The sequence below is a fragment of the Solanum lycopersicum genome, chromosome 6 (genome assembly GCF_036512215.1).
Source record: "Solanum lycopersicum chromosome 6, SLM_r2.1".
NCBI lineage: Eukaryota > Viridiplantae > Streptophyta > Magnoliopsida > Solanales > Solanaceae > Solanum > Solanum lycopersicum.
In genome coordinates, this window is record NC_090805.1 from 27794052 (window position 1) to 27812002 (window position 17951).

Here is a 17951-nt window from a genome sequence, read left to right on the forward strand (position 1 = left end):
ACTCGTTTTTTCTAAAATAAACATAACAAAATAACGATGTGTTACAATTCGATATATATAATATTATTTACTTATTTTTGGAAAAGGAGTAATATTCCATTTTCAAAATCCACATAGATTATTTAATCTTAGTTTGTTGACTTAATCATTACCTTACCATTTCTATCAATATAGTGGACTTTTTAAAAATAAAATATAGTTGTGGAGCTAAATGCTTCATTTTATTTGTATCTGAAATTATAACTTACATAAATCCTACACATTTGGCATTTGGAGCTAATTACATTTTATTGAGAAGTTTCTATAAGAATAAAAATCTCAATTTTTTCATTGTCCTCGGATAGATTTGTTGATTGTATGATATATTGCAAATAATATTTTACTTAATAGTAGGGATGCACATAAGAGTGGACATAGATTCTCTGATAGGATAGGGATATATCCTAGAGGAGATTATTGTAATTACTTTAAATGATTTTTTTTTTTTGATATTATGATATCTTAAGTTGTATATTTATGTAATTTCTCATATCTTAAATCTATATAGAATGGGCCAATGAACCTAAAAAGAAATATAATATAACAAAAATAAAAACAGTAAATAGGCCCAGTCCAAAAGAGTCGTCTTCTTTTATATATCACCCCTAAGAAGTAGGGTTTTTCATTTTGAACCAACAACCATCTCTCTCTATGCCGCAGCTTGGAGCTAGTTGAACTCAGAATCATATGGTAATATTGATTTCTTATTATTGAATCTATATGTTTATGAAATTGAAATCATTTTTTGAAACTATTTCACAGTCAACAAGAACGTTCACATTTAACGTTTTTAATAGAGAAATACAATATAGTCCTCCAAAAAATTGTATCGTACCTGAAATTCAGAATAATTTTGCTATTTTGTTTTAATTTTTGACCAATCATAAAAATCGTATGAGATTAATAGAAATTTCTAAGTGGAAACATGCTAAAGGTATGAAACCTAATTATATCGAAATAAAAGTACCTTAATTATCGTGTAGATGCTAGATGTTAGATATTAGATCTTCGTTAAAATTATCATGCTACATTTTAACACAAATATAGAATTGCGTTAGGATTATTGAGTTCTGTTGAATCGATTTAAGATGCTAGATCTTCATTCTGAGTATCTTCATCCTGATTTTTTTAATACAGAATCTAAACAATAATTGCTTAATAATTTGAATTTAAAGTGGATCAATTTTTTCTGGTCTACCATGAATTAAGTTTTTCTATATATAGCTATTACTAATATATTTATATTACTATTCTAAAGTTGTTTTAGTTGAGTTAATTATAACCCTTTTTTAAAAATACATATATAGAATATAAATAAAAATTATTGATGATTTGACTTTTAAAATCAAATGAATCCTGGATAAAAATCTGTGTCATTATCTTGTTCTCTAACTGAGTATGAAACAATTCAATGTGGGCCATTGTTTTCTAGTCTATCCAATACAAAGTTGTAGTATATATATCTCTTACTAATACATTTTTATTACCATTCTAAAGTTACTTGTTAAGAAAAATAAAAATTACTAATTGATTTATTTAGATTGCCCTTTAATTTCACCAAACAACAAAAAAGAAGGATTCATTTGGATCAGGAAATTTGTAAGTAAGTTATCGATCAAGTAATTAATTTTTTATTTCTTTTATTTTTCTAGTTCCTATTGTACAAGTATCTATCTTTAGTTACTTCAATTTTTTTAATTTGTCTCAAACATCAACATTTAAAAGGTTTCATAGACTCAAGTTATTCATGTTTAAAAGTTCTTTTTTAATTATAGCATTTGGAATTTATCAAATTTAAAAGGTGGTGTCTTTTTATTTTTTTTGTCGTACACAATTTTTATTACAATTTAGCAGTGTGAAGAAGTAAAAAATAATTGGTTTGGTGAAAACAAACATCATTGTTTTCTCTAAAAAAAATAAACTTTATGAATTTATGACTTTCTGCTATAATTACAGATTCTTCAAAGTTATTGATGTAGTCTTAATGAGATCATTGGATTTTATATATAAATAAATAAGAGATTTATGAGGTATATTGAAAAAAATATATGATAAGATGACAAAAAGTGTAACATGAACATAATTCAAGACTCAAGAATAAAAGATTCTTTTGATTTTTATAATATTTTGTCGTTTTATAAGCTTATACAGTGTGAAACTAATTAAATTATAATCAAATGAGTAAGAATATTCTGTGTGTTCAATTCATTCTGAAATCTAGTTCTTTACTAGTTTTTTGACTTTATGCTACTTGTATTATTTTATTTTATTTTACCTTAATTAGAGATAGATATCTCAAAAATCATAATTTTCATAACTTTTATCAATCTAATAAGTGTATAAATGCTGGTGTTTCTATTGTCACATGTGATATTCGATTGAATTGGTTCATCATAAAATACAGGAGAAATCGACAATGGAATTGAGTAACAATAGAGATGGTGGCGTATCTGGAGATGAATTGACTTCTCCAGATGGTAGTTCAGAAAGGAGGCATAAATTCAGTGTCAATCAAATTCATGAGCTTGAAAGGTATGTATGTGTATCATTCCCAAATTGCTTTACATATGGTTATGTTCATTATTAACATTTTTTTAAAAAAAATCTATTTTCCTTTTGGTATTAGTGTATTCAAAGTAAGTTCACATCCTGACGAAAAAACAAAACAAGAGCTCGCAACAAAATTTTCCGTGGACAAAAAACAAGTGCAATTTTGGTTCCAAAATAAACGATCCATATCGAAGGTGATGGTCTTATTTTTCTTCAATATTCATGCTAATAGAATTTTTGTGCAATACTTATGAATTATGTTGTTTATTCAGACGCAATCGGAACGATATAATAAGAGAGTGTTGCAACAAGAAAATGAAAAACTTCGCACAGAGTATGCTGCAATGAGGGAAGTCATGAAAAAATCAATTTGTGATCCGTGTCGTAATAAAGATACTACTATAAGGAACGAAAATGTCGATGAGAAGGAAATATTGAATGAGCATGCCCGCCTAAAAGATGAACTTGCAAGGATTGCTATCCATGCTGACAAATCTTTGGGATCTTCTTCATTTTTAGAGGGATCATTAACATCCATGATGGAAAAATTTGGGTTAGAATTAAATGAGGTTGATTTTGGAAAATATCTATCAAGTCCTCTACCTACAAACTTAGATGTAACACTTGATAAATCAATGTTACTAAATCTTGCTTTGGATGCCTTGAATGAGTTGCTTAAGTTGGCAATGAGTGATGAACCTTTATGGGTTAGAAACTTGGATGGAGGTGGGGAAATGTTGAATATGGAAGAATATGCTACAACTTTTATTCCAATTATTGGCATAAAACCTAGCCATTTCACAACAGAAGCTACAAGGTCATCTGGTACAGTGGTTGGCAACAGTTTGACATTGGTAGAGATGTTGATGAATGAGGTATGTTGGTTTTTCATCTCGTGTAAATTCGTCAACAACTTTCCCCTATATGGTGTAAAACATTATTGATTCTTATTTTTCTTTTATGTTTAGTATTATTCTTACTTTTATTGTATTTAACATATTTGTTTAGTTAAAGGTGCTTTTACTAATTGTTTACATTTTTTTATCAATTAAGTTTTAACTTTGAAGTCATAAACATAAGGATTAGTTTATTTGTTACTTCCTACGTATGAAGACTGAATGTTCATTTATTAATGAAGGCAGCAAGGTCTTAAATAGAGTTACAACGGAAGTAATAACTCCTAAACGAACTGAACTAAAGTAATCTAATTAAATAATAACTGCTGAACTAGTAAGACAATCCTAATACGACTAAACTACTAACTGGCGTCCTAAGACCAGATGTTCTAATATGGCCCCTCAAGTTAGACGATGAGTCTCTAAGCCTAACTTGAACAATTTAGACTCAAAATCAGATTTAGAAAGTTCCTTGGTGAGGGTGTCTGCTATTTGATCGGCACCATGGACATGAACAACACGAAGCCTTTTAATGTCAACATAGTGGCGAACAAAGTGAAAGTCCACAGCAGCATGCTTAACACGACTATGGAGGACAGGATTCTTGCTCAAGAATGTGGCTCCAAGATTGTCACAATAAATTGTGGGTAGCTGATGTACTGGAAAGTGCAACACATTTAGGAGATTGGTGACCCATAAGGTTTCAAAAAGTGCATTAGTCACTGCAATGTATTCGGACTCAGTGGAGGAGTGTGAGACAGTATTTTGCTTCTTTGATGACCAATTAATCGGATTGTGACAAAGAAATATGATGTAACCAGATGTAGAAACTCTTTCAACGACTGTCCCCACCCCAATCTACATCAGAGTACACATGTAGATTGAATTCATCAATGGGAGTAACGCGTAGGCCGAGTTGAATGATACCCGCAGGTATCAAAGAACACATTTTACAGCCTTCCAGTGAAGGTCTGACGGTGCTTGCATAAATTGAGGAAGCTTGTTGAATACATAGGCTATGTCAGGTCTAGTGAAGGATAGATATTGGAGCTTACCCAAGACTCGGCGATAACGTGTAGCATCAGTCAAGTGAGTTCCATCAGACAAGGTAAGTAACTCAGATGCACTCATCGGCGTGTTAACACTCTTGCAGTCGGTCATTAGCTCATCATTCAAAATTTCATTCACATAATTTGCTTGGGTGAGAACTAAACCGTTGGAGCTGTGTATCACTTCAACACCAAGAAAGTAGTGAAGATTACCTAAATCTTTAATAGAGAACTTAGAAGCAAGAGAAGTGATAACCTGATTGACACTTAAAGTATTGCTCTCATTTATAATAATATCGTTGACATAGATGAGGACGAACAACGTATCACCTGCACCATGTCTGACAAGTAGTAAGGCATCAGATTTTGTCTTAACAAAGCCTATGGATTAAAGATAACCCGTGAGGGCATTGTACCACGCCCGAGGAGCCTGTTTCAAGCCATAGATTGCCTTCCGTAGCCGACATATATGCATTGGTTTGTCATCATTAGTAAACCCCGGAGGTTGTGATGTACACTTCCTCTCCAGGTTGCCTTGGAGGAAGGCATTATTGACATCTAGCTGGGAAGGTGCCAGTTGTGACCAAGTGCCACATAGAGGACGATGCGAGCTGTGGTGGGCTTGATGACTGGGCTGAATGTGGCATGAAATTCAACGCCTGGCCTCTGAGTAAAGCCTTTTGCAACTAGGAGTGCTTTGTATCTGTTGATGGACCCATCAGCATTTCTCTTGATCCTGAAAAGCCACTTGCAGGATACAATGTTTTTGGTCGGGTCAGGAGGAACAAGTTCCCAACTCTAATTTTTATTTAAAGTATCAAATTCATGTTTCATTGCATAACGCCACTCTGGATATTTTTGTGCTTGTTTGACAGTAGTGGGTGTGACATTGGGGTTCAATTTAGCTAGGTAATCAAAAATCTTTTTTGGTTTTGTGATATTATTTTGGGATCGAGTGACAGCAGGGGTAGGAGGAGACGTACATTGAGGCGATGAAGGAGCGAGTTCTAACTCGAAGGTAGGACAGACTGGTTGAGGAGCCATATGTGTTGGTGGGTTGGTGTTTCTACGGTGATAGACTAGGAGAGGAGACAAGTTGCTTTGTGTGTTGGTTGGTATTGGCGTTTGAGAGTTTGTAGGGAGGTCTGGTATTACTAAACAATGGGTAGTAGATATAGAAGAGGTGTTCTGGGAAGCAGGAATTATTGAAGATGAGGAAGACAGAAATTTACCTTGAGAGGGAAGAGTTGCTAGAGGTGAATCTGTTACGTCTGCCGCTGATGCATCGTCGGATAAGGACTGCGAGTTTGAGTTGTCTCCGGACTGGGCTGAAGAGGAAGCAGATGGTGATGGAAAATCTGTAATAGTGTGTGCTGCTATTTCTAATGGAGTTGGCAGATCTGTAACTATGGGAAGTTTGGGTGTGGGGTCTGAAGAACTTGGCATTGTTGGTGTTGCCCATTCCAGGTGAGTTGATTTAATGGCAATGTTGGAGAACAATGTCTTAAATGGAAAAACATCCTCAACAAATCGCACATCTCGAGATAAGTAAACCTTTGCAGAAATTGGGTCAAAACACTCGTGACAGTGATGGGATAGTGAGAATCCAAGATAGACACATGGGTAGATTTTGATTCAAGTTTATTTTTGGAGTATGGTTTTAGCCATGGATAACATAAACAACCAAAAATTCGTAGGGAGTTATAATTAGGTGATTTTCTAAGTAATCTTTGGAATGGGGATTGATTATCGAGGTGAGAGGTTGGAAGACGATTGATGAGGTAGACAGTGTGATGGCATGGAAAAGACCAGAATTAGGATGGGAGAGACGCCTCATGTAAGAGTGTTCTTGCAATTTCGACAATATGGCGATGTCTCCGTTCTGCAAGTGCAACTCGTTAGGGTGTATAGGGAGGGGTAGAGAAGTGTTGAATGTCGTGAAGTGAAAGATAGGAGTCAAGACTTTTATACTAACCTCCACCATTAGTATACAATGATAAAATTTTAGTGTCAAAATGTTTTTCCATCATAGGATGAAATTTTGAAAGGTATCTTTAACTTCACTTTTCTTTGTTAGTGTGTAGAGCCAAGTGTACTTCGTATATTGGTCAACAAAAATACAAGAATACAATTTTTTATCAACAGATAAGACTGGTGATGGCCCCCATAAGTCACTGAAAATAAATTGAAGTGGTTTAGAACTACACAATGATAATTGAGTAAAAAGATGTCTATGAGCTTTATTAGATAAACATGAATTACAATAAAATTTTTTGTCTCTCTCATGAAACGGTAGCGAGAATTTATTCAAAATAAACCTAAGAACTCTAGAGTGAGGATGACCAAGACATTGGTGCCAAGTAGTGAGAGGGATGGATGTGGAGATAATGTGAGCTTGGGGATGTGAGACAGGCCACTCATATAGTCCATTGTTAGTCTGACCGTGCACCAATGGCTGCCGTGTTTTCAGATCCTTCACAACAAAGTTAAAAGGAAAAAATTCAATAGACTTAAGATTGTCTTGACAGAATTTAAAAATAGAGATAAGCTTGTGTTTGATGGAAGGGGCACATAAAGTGTGAGTTAGCTTAAAACATTATTTGATGCATCTAATTTAGTAGAACCAGTGTGAGAGATAGGAAATTTGTAACCATCACCCATGGAGACATCTTCGTTATCGCGGTATGGTTGTAGGTTGTGCGGCTCTGTTGTGATGTGATGGGTGGATCCTGAGTCAACTATCCAGGGATTGGTCTCAGTTGTAAGCCCAGCGGCATAGTTGGATTTTGCTTCAAAGTGATTATGAGATCTCGAGCGGCAAACATTGGCGGTGCCAATTCTGTTACATAGTTGACAGCGAATAATACCGTTTGGATTTAAATTGGATTGCCCTTGTGGTGGAGTGCTTGGACGCAAGTTCTGGCGCCATTGTTGAGAGTTGTTGGTTTGTCTACGGTTATTGCGATTATTGGAGTTGAATTTAGTGGGAGTAGCAACTGCAGCAGTGATGGTACTAGATAGTTTCTTAGCATCCTCGTGGCGGAGGAAGAGTTCAAAGTCTAGAAACTTTTCAAACAGTTCCTCATAGAAGATAGGCGTATCGCGTGAATGAATGGCTGCAGATATTTCACGAAATTCAAGACCTAGACCACTAAGTATTTTGAAAATGAGTTCAGGATTGGAAAAAGGAGCACCAACAGTGGCTAACTCATCCGAAAAGGACCGAATAGTATAAATATATTCAGTAATGGAGCGATAGTCCTTAGTGACACGGACAAGCTGATCATGCAGACTGAAGACTCGGGTTTGAGATTTGTTCGCATCGGTGGTATGCAAGGCATCCCAAGCTGATTTAGCCGAGTCAGTGGCTGCAACAGTAGGGGCAATAGTGGGTTCGACAAAAGCCATAAGAGCATTCTGGATGAGTTGATTCTGACGGAACCAAGTTAAGAAGGCAGGATTGGGAGAGATATTCGTGCCGAGGGTAATCGTGCGACTAGGGGACAGACTGGTTCCGTCGAGATGGCCAAAGAGGTTGTTGCCATGCATAAGCATGGAAAATTGGGCTTTCCAGGTGGCGAAGTTGTGACCACCACTTAGTTTGATGGGTAATTGGGATGCGGGATTGAATTGAATGATAATATTGGTGCTTGTCGTGTTATCAGCATTGACAACTCTAGGATTGTTGCCATTGTTGTTGATCATTATTGTTGAGAAAAATTTTTTGGATCGTACTCTTTAGAGTGTGAAGATCCCTGATACCATATGAAGACTGAATGTTCATTTATTAATGAAGGCAGCAAGGTCTTAAATAGAGTTACAACGGAAGTAATAAGACTCCTAAACGAACTGAACTAAAGTAATCTAATTAAATAATAACTGCTGAACTAGTAAGACAATCCTAATACGACTAAACTACTAACTGGCGTCCTAAGACCAGATGTTCTAATACTACGCTTCATTTTTTGTGGCACCATTTTCTTTTTGGTAAGTCCCTAAAAGAATTTCACATTTCCTTATATGATAATTATTTACATGTACAATTTATTTTTTACCTTAATTAGTCCCGCTTAATTTTAACATAGTACTTTAATACATTTATGAAGAGAAAGAAATATAAGTTTACTTTTTTTTAAGGGCGATTTGATAAACATTTCAAAAGTTTTCATTATTTATTAAATTCAGTATCCAGTCAAATGTTGCCAGAGGGAATATTGTTTTTTTTTTTTAATAATCATTGTCTTTTATATATGCAGAGTCAATGGGTAGAGGCGTTTCCATGCATTATTGGTAAAGTTAATACTTTTGATGTTATTTCTACTGGCATAGGTGAAGGCAAGAGTGGTACTCTGTTATTGGTATTATTCTTACTCATTATTTTGATGGAATATATATATATATATATATATATATATATATATATATATATATATATCTAATTTTTAGATTATTTTTTGCACTAATAGCTTGAAAGTATTAATTTGCAGATTGAAGCTGAATTACAAATTATTTCAAATGTGGTTCCTGTCCGTGAAATAAAATTTCTACGTTTTTGTCAAAAACATGCTGAAGATAGTTGGATTATTGTGGATGTATCTGTCGATACAATCAAAGAAGGCTCACAACAATATAAAATTGAAAAATGTCGAAGGCTCCCTTCTGGTTGCATTATTCAAGATATGTCCAATGGTTACTCTAAGGTAATTCAACTTAAATTCATGAAATTACAGTATCATAGCTATATATTTTGTGTTTTCATAATTAGTAAAATTTTAATTAGAAATGATGAGATCAATGAGAATATTCTATATCTTTTAATTATAAATTTATAATCAATGAATGAAGGTAAAACTTCTATATTATCATCATTAATATATAAGTGATAGATTCGTGAAATTATACTATTATTTAATTTCATAGCTATATATTTATGATCTATAAATGAAGGTAAAACATCTATATTTTTCATGTTTGATATGAAGGCTACATTATTAATTGGGTTATATGTTCTATGCATTATTTTTCATGATTTTCCTAGGTCTAATTACTGCTTTGTTCCACAGAGCCCCATTCCTCCCCTGACAAATATGATATATTAGAGCAGCCAACATTCCTCCCCTGACAAATATGATATATTAGAGCAGCCAATACAGCCTTGATCAATGATCTATATACTTATCTTTCCTTTGGCTCTTCTTGTCATTCGTTTTCACAATCCTTTTGACCCCAATCTTCAGCCATTCAAAGACTCCCTTCAAACATTCATTTGGAAACTCACGTTCAAAAAATAGATGGTTGACACTTTCTGGTTTACTCCCACACAAATGCACATTCTTTGCAAGTGTGTCTCTAGTTAGGATTCTTCGATGCATGACAATCCAACAAATGAATCTATGTTTTGGTATATTCATTTTGTTCCAAGTTTCCCTCCATCATGGCCATTGGCAATCATTTCCTCTTCTCCATTGGTATCCACTTTGAATCATATATCCTTCTTTCCATGTTCGCACTGAAGATGTTTGACTTGCTTGGCAACATCTATTTGATTGAAGCAAATTTTCCTTTACACATGTTGTTGTGCGGAATTTGAGATAATACGAGAAAATATAAACGCGAAAAACAAGACAACAGATTTACGTGGTTCACCAACAAATTGGCTACGTCCACGGGAAGAGAGGGAGCAGTTTTATTATGGAGAGGCAAAAACAGAATTACAGAATAGGGTTTCCCATAGCGTCTATATATAGTGCTAAGCTACGCCCTAACAGGCTTGGGCCCAACATACAGAATCAACAGAAAATTAAGGGCCCAATACAACAACATTGTATACCGTCGGCCCGGGGGCGTCTCCGCCCCCCCGGACCCCCAGGCCAGGGGGCGCGTCGCCCCCCTGGACCCCCCGACTCGCTGACCGGGCAGCGAGACCCCCGTCCTTTCTGTTTGTAGCGGGTCCGATTCAAGGCATTCAACAAATCTCCACCTTGACTTGAATTCTCCGAACAGATTCTTCAGACGCACTATGATAGTGCCAAGCCTCCCCCTCTTCCTCAGAGTTGCCCCGCAGGGCAATTAACAGCTTCTGATGTTGAGCAAGTCCAAACAGTGTTGAAACTTGCTCTGTGGAACCGGCTTTGTGAACATATCAGCAGGATTATCAGCAGTTCCTACTTTCTTCACCTTGATTCTCTTCTCACTTCTTAGAAAATGATACCTTACGTCAATATGCTTGGTTCTCTCATGATGGACTTGATCCTTGGCTAGACAAATTGCGCTCAAACTGTCACAATACACCGTAGCCTGATCATGATGCAGACCAAGATCACTAACCAGCCCTTTCAACCAAATCCCTTCTTTTGCAGCCTCTGTCAAGGCCATGTACTCCGCTTCCGTAGTAGACAAAGTCACTGTAGGTTGCAAAGTTGCCTTCCAACTGACGACAGATCCTCCAAGGGTAAACACATAGCCAGTCATCGATCTTCTTGTGTCAACATCTCCAGCATAGTCTGAATCAGAATAGCCAGTAACCAAGCACTGAGTATCACCTCCATAAATGAGACCAACGTCAGATGTACCTCTAAGGTACCGGAAAATTCTCTTCACAGCCTGCCAATGTTCTCTCCCTGGTTGTCCCATGAATCTGCTCACTACACTGACTGCATGTGCTAAATCTGGCCTTGTACAGACCATAGCATACATCAAACTTCCTACGGCACTGGCATAAGGGACTCGTGACATATACTCCTTCTCTTCTTCTGACTGTGGAGCGAACATGGCAGTGAGATGGATATTGGCAGCACTGGGGGTATCAATGGGCTTAGATGAAGACATGCCAAACCTCGCCAAGACCTTCTGAATGTAGCTTCTCTGTGACAAGAAAAGTTTCCTTCTCTCTCTGTCTCTAATGATCTCCATCCCTAAAATCTTCCGAGCGGCTCCCAGATCCTTCATCTCAAACTCAGCACTAAGTAAACCCTTCAGCTTCTGAATGTCATACTTCTTCTTTGCAGCTATCAACATATCATCTACATAAAGCACCAGATAGATGAATGAATCATCATTGAGCCTATTGTAGTAGACACAACAATCATATGAGCTCCGAGTATAGCCCAACTTCACCATATAGCTGTCAAACCTTTTATACCACTGCCTTGGAGACTGCTTAAGTCCATATAAGGACTTCTTCAACTTGCAGACGTGATTTTCCTTCCCTGGAACTTGGAAACCATCCGGCTGAGTCATGTATATCTCTTCCTCCAACTCTCCATGTAGAAACGCTGTCTTCACATCAAGTTGTTCAAGCTCCAGATTCTGATGTGCAACTATCGCTAGTAACACTCGGATGGAAGTATGTCTGACCACTGGTGAGAAGATCTCATTATAGTCCACTCCCTCTCTTTGGTTGAAACCTCTGGCAACAACCCTGGCTTTATACTTGACTCCTTCTGCTGGTGATATCCCTTCCTTCTTCTTGAAAACCCATTTGCAAGTAATAATCTTTCTCCCCGAAGGCTGTATGACCAGATCCCATGTCTGATTCTTGTGTAGGGACTCCATCTCATCTCCCATAGCGGCAAACCATTTTTCAGAATCAGAACTTAAAATGGCTTCTTTGTAAGTAGACGGCTCAGATGTATCTACCTCTTCAGCAACCTGCAGTGCATAACCCACCATGTCCTCAAAACCATACCTCGTAGGTGGCCGAACTCCAACCCTCCTTGGCCGATCTTGAGCTATACTCTGATGGATATCTGATGGCATAGATTCTGGAATATCAGTTTCAGTCTGTGGCTCTTGATCCTCCTCTTCAGGTTCCTTTAAATCGCTCTCGTTCTGAATGACTTGAAACTCCACCTGTTTGTCAAGACTCCCAGTTTCTGACGTAGTTGTAGGCTTCACAATGGTTCTAAGCAGAGGACTTTCATCAAAGACAACGTTCCTGCTCATAATAACCCTCTTTTCTGCTGGAGACCAGATTCTGAAACCTTTCACTCCATCTCCGTAGCCCACAAATACTCCCTTTTTAGCTCTTGGTTCTAACTTACCTTCACTGACGTGATAGTAAGCCGTACAACCAAAAGCTTTCAGATTTGAATAATCAGCAGCTTTTCCAGACCACATCTCCATAGGTGTCTTGCACTGTATACCTGTATGTGGTCCGCGGTTAATCAAGTAGCAAGCTGTACTAACCGCTTCTGCCCAGAATCTTCTATCTAGCCCAGCATTAGAGAGCATGCACCTTGCTCTCTCCAGAAGTGTTTGATTCATCCGCTCAGCTACACCGTTCTGCTGTGGTGTATTTCTGACTGTGCGATGTCGAGCAATCCCTTCATCCTTACAGAATTGATCAAATTCAGACCAACAGAATTCCAGCCCATTATCAGTTCGCAACCTCTTGATCTTCTTCCCTGTTTGATTTTCCATCAAAATTTTCCACTCCTTGAACTTCTGGAAGGCTTCACTTTTATGCTTCATCATGTACACCCAAGTCATCCTTGAGTAGTCATCAATAATGGACACAAAAAATCTGCAGCCTCCCAAAGACTCAACACGGCATGGACCCCAGCAATCAGAATGGATATAATCAAGTGTGCCTTTTGTTCTATGAATGGCCTTTGGAAACTTGTTGCGATGTAGTTTTCCAAAAACACAATGTTCACAAAACTCTAGGCTCTTAACCTTATGACCAGCAAGTAAATCCTCCTTTGACAGAATTTGCATCCCTCTTTCACCCATATGACCAAGTCTTATGTGCCATAACTTAGTCATATCCTTCTGGTGAAATTCTGACGATGCAACATGGGCTGAACCTGTAACCGTGGAACCTTGTAGAAAATACAAAGTACCACGCATGACACCTTTCAGAATCAAATTTGAACCCTTCCAGACCCGCAAGACTCCATCTTTTCCCGACCAGCTGAATCCCTTGCTGTCCAAAAGACTGAGAGATATCAGATTTTTCGTCATCAATGGAACGTGCCTGACCTCGTTCAATGTGCAGAAGCTACCGTCATGTGTCCTTATCTTGATCGAGCCTGTCCCAACCACCTTGCAGACAGAACTGTTGGCCATCGAGATGCTGCCTCCGTCTACCTGCTCATAAGTCGTGAACCACTCTCTCCTAGGACAGATGTGATAGGATGCCCCAGAATCAAGAACCCACACATCTGAATGATGAGTGTGCTCATCCGCAACTAGGGCAATATCTTCTTCAGAATTGGTGTCTTCTTCAGCAACAGCAGCAGACACTGATTGTTTTTCCGATTGCTTCTTCTTCTTCGGACAATCAAATTTCCAATGTCCCTTCTCCTTGCAGTAATTACAAACATCATCCGGCTTTGCACCCTTCGACATCGGCTTATTTTTCTTTCCGCCGTTTTTCCTTCCCTTTCTGCTACTGGTGAACAGACCGGAAGGCTGTATGTCCGTACTTGTGCCGTTAGCCTTATGCCGTAATTCCCTGCTATGAAGGGCTGATCTGACTTCTTCCAGTGACACAGTATCTTTCCCAACAATGAACGATTGAACAAAATTCTCAAACGACATTGGGAGAGATACTAACAGAATCAGGGCAGCATCTTCATCCTCGATCTTCACATCGATATTACGCAATTCTAATAACAAAGTATTCAATTGCTCTAAGTGTTCCCTGAGTTGTGTACCTTCAGCCATTCGTAAACCGAATAGACGTTGTTTCAGAAGCAGCTTGTTGGTTAGAGATTTTGTCATGTACAAACTCTCCAGCTTCAACCACAGACCAGCAGCAGTCTCTTCATCCGAGACCTCCGTGATGACGTCATCCGCGAGACACAGCATGATCGTCGAGTGCGCCTTTTCCTCCAGAATCGCCATCTCAGGAGTAACGACGGCGTTCTTGTCTTTCGACAACGGCGCCCAGAAGCCTTGCTGTTTCAACAAGGCCCGCATCTTGATCTGCCATAAACTGAAACTGTTCCTCCCTGTGAATTTGTCGATTTTCACGTTCAAAGCAGACATCTCGAATTCTCCAAGAACACCGATTAACCGAGAGGCTCTGATACCAATTTGTTGTGCGGAATTTGAGATAATACGAGAAAATATAAACGCGAAAAATAAGACAACAGATTTACGTGGTTCACCAACAAATTGGCTACGTCCACGGGAAGAGAGGGAGCAGTTTTATTATGGAGAGGCAAAAACAGAATTACAGAATAGGGTTTCCCATAGCGTCTATATATAGTGCTAAGCTACGCCCTAACAGGCTTGGGCCCAACATACAGAATCAACAGAAAATTAAGGGCCCAATACAACAACATTGTATACCGTCGGCCCGGGGGCGTCTCCGCCCCCCCGGACCCCCAGGCCAGGGGGCGCGTCGCCCCCCTGGACCCCCCGACTCGCTGACCGGGCAGCGAGACCCCCGTCCTTTCTGTTTGTAGCGGGTCCGATTCAAGGCATTCAACACATGTCATCTGCAAAACATAAATGATTCATTCCCAGACATCTGCATTTTGGGTGAAACTAGAATCCCTCTTGTGTTGTGACGATCCACTTCATTAATCTCGAGAAATACTCCACGCATTTTACAAAGATTAATGAATCCCCTTGTCTCAAATAATGATTATTTTACTTTAATTGTTAAAATCTCTATTGATATAATATTTTCAGGTTACTTGGATTGAGCATATGGAATATGATGAAATTTTTGTTGATCATTTGTATCGCCCTTTAATCAGAGCCGGTCTAGGATTCGGCGCACAAAGGTGGATGTCCTCTTTGCAAAGGCAATCTGAGTTGTTGAGAGTAATGGCATCATTTGTCAATTCCACTGGTAATCATGAATATTTTATCATATTGTTCCAAGTCCTTACACATTTTAATACCAATTAATTTTGATAAATTTTTTATTTTGGACAGTTGATCCAAAGGGGGAGATAGGGATGGGAATATTGTCTCAACGCATGACGCGTAGTTTTTGTGCGGTAATTTGCGCAACCTCTCACAAGTGGATAACAATTCAAAAAGAAAATGGAAAAGATGCAAATCTGATGATGAGGAGGAATATTAGTGACGCTGGTGAACCTATCGGTGTGATTTTAAGTGCCACAAAGACGATCCAGTTACCGATAAAATCACAATGTTTATTTCAGTTCTTCACTAATAAAAATTTGAGGAGGCAATGGGATATCTTATCCTGTAGTGGTGCCATGGAAAATATTATCCATATTAACAAGGATGAAAATCTTGAGAGTAGTGTCTCTCTACTGTGTGCTAATGTGAGTATCACTTATTTTAGAAAAACATGACAGTGTTATGTTATTGCTTTGATTTATGAAATAACATTTTGTTTTGATGTGAAAATGCAGGGGGGTGCTAATGAAAATAACATGATGATATTTCAAGATACTTGCACGGATGCGACAGGTTCTCTTTTAGTCTATGCAATAGTTGATTCTTCAAAAATGAACACAGTGATGAAAGGAGGGGACCCTTCTTGTGTGGAGCTCTTGCCCAATGGAATTTCAATCCTTCCTGATTTATCTGCAAATAATAACAAGGAATTTGGTAGTGGATCACTGGTGACCATCATGTTTCAAATGTTGGTCGACAATATCTCCACAGCAGATCTTCCACAGAAGTCAATCGTAGACGCAAATGACATTATCTCGCATACCATTCATAAGATTAAAAGTGCTCTCTTAATTTGATTCATAGAATTAAGACGGATATTCAATATCAAACTTGTGTGTCAAAACCTACATAACAAATAAACTTGTTTGGTATCAACTCGGTTTCTTTACAGATTAAGAGCTAGCTCTTTATGTGTGTGTGTTTTTCGAATGATGAGATATTTTGTATCGTTCTTGTTTTTTTGTCTAGAGTCTTGAATAACATTACAATGTTTTTAATGTCAGTAATAGTATACATGACAGTATTGTATTATGTTATTTTGAGTTTATGTAGGAACTATCTTTTTGATGATTTATTGCTTGTTTGATTATTATTTTTCTTACTATAACTAGTCTTAATTTCAAGCATGATAAAAAATGAGTGAAAAAAAAAAGGTATGAATCCCACATAAAATGGTAAGTATTAACATTTGCGAGCGAGGATTATACTAGTTTTTAGGATTCACATTTTGAATATTAAAATATCAGAATATTACATCAAAAATGATTATTAGTTGTGATTAATTTTTAATTATCATTAAATATATATTTTTAGCGGCAATTAACACTCTTTGTATATGTCTCTAAAGTCTTTAGCAACATTGGTTTTAATGACACTTAACTAATGTCATTAAGAACTTTACCACTCTTTATTAATATCAATATTTAATACAGCTAAAAGTTATTTTTATTACCATGAAAATAAATTGAAATTATAGTAAAGGAAACCAACTTAAGCTCACCCCAAAAAAAGTACATTAAGTAGCTTTTGGTGTAAAATATTATTGTAATACAAAATGATTAAAACTGATGAATTTTAAGATGAAAAAAAGATACTTTCAACTATATGGACAAGTTTGAGTCTAAATTATATGTTAAACCTTTTCATTAGCAAAACTCTCAATGATAATTATCATTCCCCAATTTTCGTTTATATTCTTATTATGATTGGAACAAAATTAATGGCTCGTGAGTTAAAATTACATGTGAAACAAGTAGCCAAATATATTTTTTAACTAATATTTTTATATGATTATTAGGATTTAATATTTTCAAATGCAAGTGATATAGAAAATTTTTGTTGGATGGGTACCAAAATCTCGACATTCAAAATAGAAAATCTTCCAAATTATCATATTGTTTTAGTTCAAAATTAGTCTTGTTAGGACCGGAAATAAGCAGGTGTAAACGCGGAAGCTAGCAAAGCAAACCTCAAAAGACCACAAGTAAGAAGACAACGAGAAATATACCAAAAGACACAAAGATTTAACGTGGTTCGGTCAATCGACCTACGTCCACAAAGAAGATGAACAATCCACTATAAACATGAGAGTACAAAATATAGAGAGAAACAACCTCAACCAATTCACTCGGAATACATGGGAGGTTCACACAAGTGATAACGTATCAAGCTTGTGACCCATAAATTCTCCCCCCTAACCAAAAACTCTCAAAGCCCTCAAGACTACATTGTGAATGCTGATTAAGTTAGAAGGAACATGTCTCTATTTATAGAGTCCTAAACCTTTTCCTACCAAAAAAAGGATTAGTCAATTCAAAACCTTTTCCTAAAAGGAAAACCTATTTATGGTAAGAAATCAGGGCAAATAAAACCCAACAGTCTTGAGATCAATGATCCTTCTATTGAAATCAATTTCTTGACTTTTCTTAATGTAACATTTTGGCCTTAGAAAGAGCTAAATTTAGAAAGAACTAATTTGGAAAGAGCTAATTAGAGATTTTGTTCAAGTCAAGCTTAAGTTGTGAGTTTG

The 17951-nt window shown here is 37.0% G+C and overlaps 1 protein-coding gene across 3 annotated transcripts; it reads left to right on the top strand.

Moving 5' to 3' along the window:
• Positions 1–569: 569 nt before the first annotated feature.
• LOC101266128 (homeobox-leucine zipper protein HDG1) lies at positions 570–16492 on the top strand. 3 transcript variants are annotated; one of them, XM_010323690.4, is made up of 10 exons: positions 575–729; positions 1580–1642; positions 2444–2571; positions 2666–2783; positions 2862–3464; positions 8791–8892; positions 9022–9234; positions 15179–15341; positions 15428–15786; positions 15877–16492. In XM_010323690.4, the coding sequence occupies exons 3-10, from the start codon at positions 2456–2458 to the stop codon at positions 16216–16218; spliced, it is 2016 nt and encodes a 671-aa protein (XP_010321992.1). In that variant the 5' UTR covers positions 575–729; positions 1580–1642; positions 2444–2455; the 3' UTR covers positions 16219–16492. The 3 variants fall into 3 exon arrangements, with proteins under 3 accessions (XP_004240735.1, XP_010321992.1, XP_025887217.1); XM_026031432.2 differs by having other exon boundaries at positions 577–729; positions 1580–1638; XM_004240687.5 differs by lacking the exon at positions 1580–1642 and having other exon boundaries at positions 570–729.
• Positions 16493–17951: the final 1459 nt, after the last annotated feature.